A 9,780-nucleotide genomic window follows, 5' to 3' on the forward strand; every position below is an offset into this window, starting at 1 on the left:
CAGTACGGCTGCGCGCCGTGAAGCCGCACTCGGTGCGCAGCAGGTCCTCGTGCAGCTGCACGTACCAGCGGTGCCACGGGAGAAAGTTGGCCACAAAGTGTATGTCCGTATTGAGGCTGAAGTGGGTGAAGACGAGGTCGTCCATGCGCGTCGTCACGGCGTCGACAAACTCGTACTTGGCCTTGGGGAGGTTGCGCAGGCAGACGGCGGCGCGGAGGTACTCGGCCTTTTCGGCGCCGCTGAGCTCGCGCCACTCTTTGCGGACGACGGGATCCGCGCAGGTGCTGTTGGCGCGAGGAATGACGCTCGCCGAGGCGGCTGCCGCCAAGGAGAGAAGCGCGACGATGGATCGGGAGAGCATCTTGGCGAGGCTGGTAGCGCGATACGAGGGACCTTGGAAAGAGAGTCGCGAGCAGATCGAGTGGGAGATGAAGGCGTGGTCAAGCCACAACGACGTGTTCTACATCATGACGCTCTCCTCCTGCTTCTTATAGCGAAGGACAGACATGCTCGCTGCCGAGTCCTGTAGGGCTTCATTCTCTGCGCTCGTTGAAGTCCTCATCTCGAGGGCTCGGAGAACCCGTATAGGTCTCTTGGCATCTTCGTGTGCCGGGAGGGGACACGGTCCCCGAGCCCTCGAACCGTCCAGTCGCATTCATCGAAGAGTCCTGCCGTTCGTGTTCACAGGGCCCTGGTATCGGCCGCAATCCCAGAGTAGAAGTGATGATCGGGCACGAATTCTCGGAGTGGATTCGTCATGACGGACATGAGTTATTCTGGGAGCGTGTAGGCGGCTCTCGCATTGAGCCCCCTTTTTCCCCATGTTTTTGGCCCGGTACTTTCAGGTCGCTTGCCTCGGGCCCACGTCTCGGGGCGCAGCAATCATGCAAATTGTCGGCTTGGCCGCCCGTTGGAGGACGTGACCGCCGCTTACTCGGCATGTGTCTTGCTTGCTTTGCGAGGCATGGCATTGGATGGATCAACAGGCAATTCTTGCAGTCTGCTGAGTGGTATGTAGGTAACTGCTATAGGCCTTGCGAAAGAGTAGGAAGCAATGGTCTCGGCACAGCAATTTCTTGCTTGGGCCTGATGCTTAAAGTTGTGAAGTGCTTGATTCACAGAATATCAATCTCCGGAACGGTCGAGTTGCCATCTCCAGGGGGGATGGCGCAGTTGGGAGCGCGTTAGACTGAAGTCAACTTCAGGAAGTCAATCTAAAGGTCGCTGGTTCGATCCCGGCTCACCCCAGCTCACGACCTCCGGGTCGTTCTGTTTTGCCATTTGGCCATTTCTCTCAAGCCTCGTTCGAGTTTCTTCTTTTTACTCATGTTTCCTCTGCCATCGACCGCCTCCATGCCTCATTGATAGCTCTAGCAAGAGTCAATTGCCAATTACATCACACGCCATATACCTAATACCTCTCCAGCTCATCCGACAGCGATGCAGTGCCGTGCAACCGGACCTCGACTGCCGAACTCAACAGAAACCTCCGATCCCGCCACGGCACCGTCATGGTCCCCCTCAAGCACTCTCTCTGTCTCTAGTCTCTTGTCCCTCGTACCACCGAGCGGATCCGCCGTCATCCCCACGCGCGCATCCTCCTTGCATGTTTCACCTTGTTTTCCCCTGCGTCCGTCCCGCCGCCGCCGCGTGGTATCGCCAACAGCCCACCTACCCCTAAGGTAATCTCGCCACGAGGCGCCCTTGTCCTGCATTGCCCCAAGCTGCACGGGCGGTCTCCATCCACCATTGCGCCGGTGCGAAGCGTGAAGCAAGGAGGAAAGGAGACCCGAGACAACGCAGCATCGCTTTCCATCTTCGTGATATGGTGGTGGCGTACCCGCGGTGCTGCCCTCAGAGCCGAGCGCCGTCGCGGGGATGAGAGGCGGCTATTCCGCATCGCACTCTGGGCGAGAATGCATGTCTCGAATTCCTTGCTTTAGGTCCTTCTTCTTTTGTTCGTGCACGTCCAACAAAGTCGTGGGCGTCACTGACGCTCGGAAATCTCATATCCAGAGCCCGCAGCCTCAAGCGGGAAAACATGTCCTACACGGCAACGTATCACAATGACTAAACACTTCTTACGACAGTTCAAAATACCACGCATCGGCGGAAAACATCTTGAACAGAGAAAAAAGGTGAGGTTCTTCATCGCCCCTGGGGCGTATGGTAACAGAAAGGACGAGAGGGGTGGGCGTCCTCCCCGGGCGCAGCCGATTACACTACACTATAATGCTCAAAGCATCGACACAAAATATGCCATCCAACGCCGCATGTATGATGGAAACCTCCTACCCGTGGAGTTCCGAATATGACCTCCAGAGGCCGGATATCAAGAAGAAAAAAAAAACCAAGATGCCTCTCTCGCCTCTCTACACTTTTAAGCATGCTTCTCCAGGCTCTGCAGGTTGACCAGCTCGGCGTACCGGCCGTTCGCCCGCATGAGCTCCGTGTGTGTACCCTGCTCTACGATCCGTCCCTGATCGAATACATAGATTACATCCGCCTTTTGGATAGTGCTCAGCCTGTGCGCGACGGCAATCGTCGTCCGTCCCTTGGCCGCCTTGTCGAGGGCTGCCTGCACAACGTGCTCCGACTCCGAGTCCAACGCGGACGTCGCCTCGTCCAGTAGCAGGATCTTCGGGTCTCGGATCAATGCACGTGCAATCGCAATGCGCTGCTTCTGTCCACCCGACAGGAGCGCACCCTTGCTGCCGACAACTGTGTTGAAGCCGTCGGGTAAAGACACGATGAAGTCGTAGATGTTGGCCTCACGGCATGCAAACTCAATGGCCTCATCCGTGGCCTCGTGGGGAGTGCCGAGCAGGATGTTCTCGCGAATTGAGCCTTGGTACAGTGTAGGCTCTTGACTGACGAGCGCGATGAAGGAACGGTAGTTGTTCACGTTGAGCGTGCTAATCTCCTTGCCGTCAATGTAAATGCCGCCTGCGAGCGGGTCATAGAATCGCTCGAGAAGGGCTATCGTCGTCGACTTGCCGCAGCCCGAAGCGCCAACAAGCGCGATGTACTGACCGGGGCGTACGGTAAGGTTAAGGCCACGCAGCACGGGCTGCTCCGGCCTCGTCGGGTAGCGGAAGTGCACATCGCGGAACTCGAGCGTGCCGTCGACCGACTCGAGCGACTCGCCTTCCGTGGACCAAGTGTCAATGGTCGGCTTGCGGTCAAAGAGTGTCTTCAGCTCGCCCGCCGCCTGATGCGCCTTGCCCATATCGGGCGCAAAAGAGAAGATGGATCCAGCCGACTGCGCACCGAAGATGATAGCGGAAAAGCAGACGAAGAACTGGAACATATTATACTCGCGGCTGGCGATGAGTGTGCCACCGTACCAGAAACCAAGGGCGAAAGCAAGGAACGTCAGAGACTGAGAGCCAGCGTAGAGTGAGCTCGACTTGAGGACGGATCGCAGACTGCGTCGCTGCTGCTCGGCCAGTGACTTCTTGTACATGTCGAGGACGTCCTGCTCGCGGGTGAGAGACGCAACGGTGCGGATGGCCGAGATGTCCTCAGGAGGCGAAGCTCGCCGAGGTCGGATACGCAGCCTTGGACCGGCGTTGAAAGTGTGCAAGGATCCAGAAACGGAAGAAGCCACATCCGATCAGTAGTGGAATCGTTGCCGCGCACACGAGGGCGAGTTTCCAGCCGATGGCAATAGACAGCGCCAGTGCCGCAACAAGCGTAGTGGTGACCATGAGCAGGGTACCCAGTGTGACACCGCTCAGCCCTGCCACGTGCGTGGTCTCGGTCGACAAGAAAGACGTCAGTGCGCCGGCCGTGTTCTCGTCCTTGTCAAAGAAGGCAACATCCTGGCGCAGCATGGTGCGGAAAGCGCGGTCTCTGACCCGGTGGACGAGTCGCTCAGAGCACTTGGCGAACAGGATACCTTGAGTCGCAAACGCGAGGAGCTGAACCAGAGCAAGCATCAGATACATGAGACTCCAGAAGTCCGAGTCGGACTTGATCTGGTCGCGATTCTCATCCGTCACAGGCACGATGAGCGTGACAATCTGCTTGGCAAAGAATACGGCCGTCGTTGGGTTGCCACCTCCACAGATGATGGAAAAGATCAATCCAATCAGCATGAAGTGCACCTCCTTTTTATTGAAGGAGCCAATGAGCTTGATCAGTGTCCAGAGACCATACTTCTTCTCCGGTTCGGGCTGCTTGCCCTGAAGAGCAACGCTGGAAGCTGACTTGGTGGTGGTGGTGCGATTGAGGTTGATGTCGTCTTGCGGATCATGCACGTAGCCTTCCTTGGATCGGGAGGCTTGGCGTATCAGCTGTTCATCCTTTTCGTCGATGGCTGCCGCCTCCTCGGGGGTCATCTCGTTCACGGCGGCAATGTTCTGGGCGGTGACGAGATTGTAGTAGGCGGCGTTCAGTTCAAGAAGCTCGTCGTGAGTTCCCTGCTCGACAATGCGACCTTCGGACATGACGACAATATTGTGAGCGTCACGGATCGTTGAAAGTCGATGAGCAATGGTAATCGTGGTGCGACCTTCGGCGGCGACCTCGAGGGCAGCTTGTACGACGCCCTCCGACTTGGTGTCGAGGGCCGAGGTGGCTTCGTCAAGGAGAAGGACTATATCATGTTGTCAGTTCTGAGAGGCTTCCGAAAGCGGTGCAGACTGGAAGAAGCAACTTACTCTTGGGGTCAGAGACAATGGCACGAGCAATAGCAATACGCTGCTTCTGGCCGCCAGACAACAGGAAACCGCGCTCGCCGACATTTGTCTCGTATCCCTCGGGAAGGCTAGTGATGAAATCATGGGCATTGGCCTTCTTTGCAGCTCCGATGACAAGCTCACGCAACTTTTCTTCAGACTCGTTCTCATGCTGGGTACCGATGAGGCCATGACGAATGTTGTGGAAGATGGTCGTGCCAAACAACGTTGGTTCCTGGCTCACAAGGGCCATCTGCTGGCGAAGCCATCTAAGGTTGAGCTTGGCGATATCATGTCCGTCCAGGTAGACGGATCCCTGGACAGGGTCATAGAAGCGCTCGACAAGTCCAACAATCGTACTCTTACCAGAACCCGAGGCGCCGACCAAGGCAGTCGTCTTGCCGGCGGGAATGGTCAAGGAAACGTCCTGCATGACGACGACCTCGGGCCGCGAGGGGTAAATGTGCTTAATGCCCTTAAGCGTGATGGTGCCCTCCAGCTTCTCGAGCCTGTCGCCAGTGTCAAGAGAAGGATCCAGGGGCGACACGCGGTCGATGGTGTTGTAAATCTTGGCGGCGGCAGCGACAGCTGTGGAGAATGCTTGGATATTGGGTGCAACGTTGCCAACATTGAACGCACCGATCATGACCGACATCATGATAATCAAGACAGCTCGAAGGTCCACCTCGCCGCTCAGGATATAGGTACTTCCCATCCAGAAGGCTAAGCCGTAGTTGAGGTACAAAATGCACATCATACCTGCGACCATGCAGCCGATGGCTCCCTTGACTCGGAAGCCGAAAAATTCGGCCTTGACGAGATGAACATCGTACTGCTTGGCCAGGCGGTCCTGGGTGCCAAACGCGATGGCATTTCGGATGGAGCTGATGACCTCGTCGGCCAAGCTGCCACCCTGGGCGTACGAGTCAATGGACTGTTTGTTGAACTTCATGATGAACGTCGATCCACCGCCCATGACGAGGACGAGGGCGACAACGGTCGAGAAGAGGATGAGAGTCAGCTTCCAGTAGAAGATGAAGCCGATGACGAAGGCGGCGATGAACGTGGCGAGTGCGGCAATGGTCAGCGAGACCTTCTCGGACATGCCGTCCTGGATCAGGTTGGTGTCGGCCGTGATGCGCGTTGTGACCTCTCCGGAGCCGAGGTTGTCGAAGAAGCCAATGTTCTGGCGCATGCAGCTCTCGAGATAGTGAATGCGAATCTGGGCACTGATGTGCTCACCCGTGTAGATGAAGCCGACGGTCGAGATGTAGCTGACGACGAATTCGCCGATGGCCAGATAAACAAAGTACAAGACTAGCTTGGCAAGCTCGTCCGTGAAGTCGTCATGGGACATATTCCGGTGGACGAAGTAGTCCTGGAATACATTCTGCAGATTGCCGAAGATGACAGTCATGAGCGGCAGGGCGGCACCTGCAGCAATGGCACAAAGGGTGGAGATGATGATGATGATGATGTCGTTGGTCGAGGAGTACCTGTAGAGCGCCGCCACGCCCGCCTTGACCTCGGGGGTGATGATCTGGCGCTTCAACACGGCTGCCTCGTCATCAGGCAGGTGCTTGAAGGGATCCTCTTGGGATGCGGCCTCGGGCGGGGTCGCAACCTTGCTGTCGGCTTTCTCGAGGTCATTCTTGTCGGTAGCAGCCTTCTCGTTGGTGTGTGAATGCGCTTCTATTTCCGTCGAGTCCCCTTGCGAGGAAGCGGTGCCGCTCGCGATGGGCTTTTCTGGTGGCGGGTTGGACATGGTAAGAGCTGGGAGAGCTGGGAGAGCCTCGCAAGCTCGCACAGCTTGGGGGGAAGGTTCGAACTGGAGGGAACTATTCCCAGCGGCGTCGAGTCACCAGAAGCTTCTGCTGCAGTAATTTTTGGTGATCGCAAACGGGTTGGACTGTTCTCGCGTGGTGATGTCTCAGGCTCACGTTTGGCGCATCGGGAAGAATGAGATCGGAGGATGCTTTGCTTCACCCAAAGCGGGACGGGACCTATGGCGTTGTGCCGGCAGTCGTAGCTGGTGTCTTTATCGCCTTCGTTCCAGTCTGGTGTTTGTGGCAGAAAACTGGTCAGTCATCTGCAAGTTGCCCAAAAAGAGAACGAACAGTCGATGCAAAAGGAAAGGAAAAGTGCTTTGAAGCTGGACAGGGGACCACATGGATCTGCGTTGGTGGGATGAGATTGTTGTTGTACTTGTAGCGACCGAGGCAACTAATAGCTCGCTGCGGCTGCAGGTGGAATTTGTGCTGGTCAACGGGCAAGGGATCTTGCCGATGTTCCGTCCACTATGTGGCGGGGCTTAATCCCGGTTCCAGGTGCACAGCGTCTTGTGGTTGCACGTTGGTGCTTCCTTCTGGAAAAGCAGCGCCTCTTGGTAGTGGTTCCCTCGTTTACGCCCGAACCGGGGGTACAAGATGGGGACTCGGCCGGAGAGGGCAGGGGCGCCCGGCCAGCTCGTTCCACACGGCCTGACTCCCTCGCCGTGTCAGCACAGCAGTAGCAGATACGTATCGAAGGTACTACCTAACTAAGTTCATAGGCTAAACCGAAAGATCACACCGATGCGATTGGTAGCCAGCATCAGTCCCCCTCCACTTCGAAGGGTCTCACACTTGTCCATTTTTTTTTTATTTTCTTTTAGCTGCTCAGGACACCCACCACCCACCATCCACCACCAAGCCTGCGCCTCAAGTATGGCAACATGTCACGCTGGTGTGTCTCGTCTAGCATTGCGTCAGCTCCCTTTTGCTGTCTCTGCCATGTTATCATCGCCAGACCATACGTCCAGACCATACGGCGGCCGTCATCATCGGCGAGAGATCCTATCGACAAACATTGCGGCACAGCATCGGGTGAGTCAACGGAAGTAGCGGCTCCCAGATGACATGCATCAGGATCATTCGCGTCCCCCCATCGCAGCAACGTCCATTGCAGCAAGGTAGTGATCAGGTACCTTGGGGTAGGGGATTCATAGGGGGGGGAAAGGACCCCAACCCAAGTGGTATTGTCTTACCGCGCCTCGGGCCCTTCAACGCCCCGAGGCCCACCCCGCCGAGTTTGAGTCTATTGGATACCTTGACCGATGCGCCGCGGGGCCACGCGCCGTCACTGATTTCACTCCGAGTTGTCGTCGCTTAATCACTGGCACAAGTCAGTCGCCCCGTTCGCGGCGCACCCCTTCCGGCAATGGCTTGCCGAGTGGCCTGGCCTGCTGTTGCGCTGCTCCTCGTGCTGCTGCTGCTGCTGCTGCTGCTGCCTGGTAAGATTGACCCGTTCTTGAACGACTACCTCGTAGGTACCTTGTCACCTTGGTGGGGGGCAGGGCAACGCGTGCATGCGTGGGTATGTGGATTTTGTTTCTGATGCACAGCTCGTAACTACGACGGCTCTTACGAGTAAGATCATGTGTGTCGTGTCGCAATGATGTGGTCCTTCATTCCTGTGCTTTTACACTTTTTGGTTTTTGTTTCGCCTTTGCTGCTGCCTGTTTGTTCAAAGCTCCCATCTCGGACTCGCATTCGCTGGGCTCGGATCCAGGTCGAAACCCCATACCATGTGCTAACGCCGACTAACCCCATCTTCGCCTTGTCGCGTCGCATGTCTCCGGCCATCATATGCGAGAGCCAAGCTTTTCGCTTGGCCTGGGGTCTCCATCTGTCGCAGTCCACTATGCACGATGCATGGCACAAGGAGTGGATCTCCATCTCCAAGCGTCGACCCTCAGAATTCCCCAATGTGGTCGCCGATAACGAGGTCCATCCCAAGTCCGAAGTGAACGCTAGGGAGATTGTGCTCAACAGCCTTCGGTGGGAGGGGCGTTCACCCGGACATTGAGGAGAGTCTAGGAAAAGCCATGGTCTCACTGAACAAACTGAAATGATTTTGTCTCGAGGCTTTGGTTCAAAGGGCAAAGTGACATGTGTTTCGGAATTTCCGCTCAGAAGAAGAGGACCAATTGCGTACCAGGTAGTTCCTCGACACAGGCGATACCAGTATCAATAGAGCACATCGCATCGGCGCCTTCACTGCGTCTGTGTCGGGACGAGATTTCTTGCCTCACGTCGTCGAGATTGCGCTGTGGCTGACACGTGGCGAGATCTGGTTTAGGTGGCGTTGGCCCCACCTACAGTCGGATTTGCCTCCAGCTCCAGCTGGAGTCCTACCTGAACCGAAGTAAGCTTCTGAAGCTATCCGGCGGTTAGGCTTCAGCTACCAACACGTACTGACGTCTCTTCCACCCATCTCTAGGCTTTTGCCACGCTAAAGGCTGATGGCAATCTGTCCTCTCTCGAAGAAACCCATCTGAATCGCCAACCTCCTACAGCCTCGAACGGTGAACAACTTCTGAACATCTCTTCGAGGGCGCTGCATACGTCATGCACTGAGCCCAGTCTGCGTGCTGCGACTTGACGACGACGACGTTTGCCTACCTACACGCACCGAACAAACCCAAAGAAAAAAAAAACCCTGTCGAACCACACGATCTAACACGCCCTCAAAATGCGATCCGAGGCCATCTCCGCCATCCTCCTGCCCCTTCTCCTCTCCCTTCCCGCCGCAGCAGCCGCCGCCAAACCGCCCAAGAACGCCATCCTCCTCTCCCATGTCAAGACGCTGACGCTCCGCGGCGACGGCGCCCAGACGACGCACCGCCGCCTCCCCGCCGTGCCCCAGCTCAAGTGCCTCTCGGCCCCGAAGCTCTGCGCCCTGCACCCGATCGACGTCCTGCGCTGCACGAACCAGGGGTCCGGCTACGACACGGAGGACATCCAGTGGTCCTGCGCCGCCAGCCTGCCCGTCGACCTCAAGCTCGGCAGCACCGACGTCCTGTGCGAGGGCTACAGCTCAGCCGACGACCCCTACGTCCTCAAGGGGAGCTGCGGCGTCGAGTACCGCGTCGTCCTGACCGACGAGGGCGAGAGGCGCCACCCTGACCTCGCGGGCGGGAACGGCGGATGGGGCGGCGGAGCGGGGGGGCGTCGGCGCTGCCGGGGTTTCTGTTCATGGTGCTCTTCGTTGGCGGTCTTTGCCTGGATCGTCTACTCGCGTGCGTCGGCGCAGGGAATCGGAAACAAGAAGCTCGGCC

The 9,780-nt window shown here is 57.2% G+C and overlaps 4 protein-coding genes and 1 non-coding gene across 5 annotated transcripts in view; 3 read left to right on the forward strand and 2 right to left on the reverse strand.

Moving 5' to 3' along the window:
* VDBG_02571 (monooxygenase) overlaps positions 1-361 on the reverse strand; it is a gene marked incomplete at both ends in the record, with an annotated part of 1,145 nt that extends 784 nt beyond the window's left edge. Inside the window, one exon of the mRNA XM_003006386.1 lies at positions 66-361. Within this exon, the coding sequence (XP_003006432.1) occupies positions 66-361 (296 nt within the window). The remainder of the gene's footprint in view (positions 1-65) is intronic.
* A 797-nt stretch (positions 362-1,158) lies between these two features.
* VDBG_15042 lies at positions 1,159-1,248 on the forward strand. Its single transcript has one exon. It is a non-coding gene; the product is annotated as a tRNA-Phe (tRNA).
* Positions 1,249-2,380: 1,132 nt separating this feature from the next.
* On the reverse strand, positions 2,381-6,447 carry VDBG_02572 (multidrug resistance protein; the record flags this gene model as incomplete). Its single annotated transcript, XM_003006387.1, has 4 exons — positions 2,381-3,560; positions 3,643-4,600; positions 4,665-5,270; positions 5,442-6,447. 4 exons carry the CDS (start codon positions 6,445-6,447, stop codon positions 2,381-2,383), a joined length of 3,750 nt encoding a protein of 1,249 aa, XP_003006433.1.
* A 1,433-nt stretch (positions 6,448-7,880) lies between these two features.
* Positions 7,881-8,528, forward strand: VDBG_02573 (predicted protein; the record flags this gene model as incomplete). Its single annotated transcript, XM_003006388.1, has 2 exons — positions 7,881-7,985; positions 8,193-8,528. 2 exons carry the CDS (start codon positions 7,881-7,883, stop codon positions 8,526-8,528), a joined length of 441 nt encoding a protein of 146 aa, XP_003006434.1.
* Positions 8,529-9,194: 666 nt separating this feature from the next.
* VDBG_02574 (transmembrane protein) overlaps positions 9,195-9,780 on the forward strand; it is a gene marked incomplete at both ends in the record, with an annotated part of 1,216 nt that continues 630 nt past the window's right edge. Inside the window, one exon of the mRNA XM_003006389.1 lies at positions 9,195-9,741. Within this exon, the coding sequence (XP_003006435.1) occupies positions 9,195-9,741 (547 nt within the window). The remainder of the gene's footprint in view (positions 9,742-9,780) is intronic.

Source organism: Verticillium alfalfae, genomic scaffold (genome assembly GCF_000150825.1).
Source record: "Verticillium alfalfae VaMs.102 supercont1.3 genomic scaffold, whole genome shotgun sequence".
Taxonomy (NCBI): Eukaryota; Fungi; Ascomycota; class Sordariomycetes; order Glomerellales; family Plectosphaerellaceae; genus Verticillium; species Verticillium alfalfae.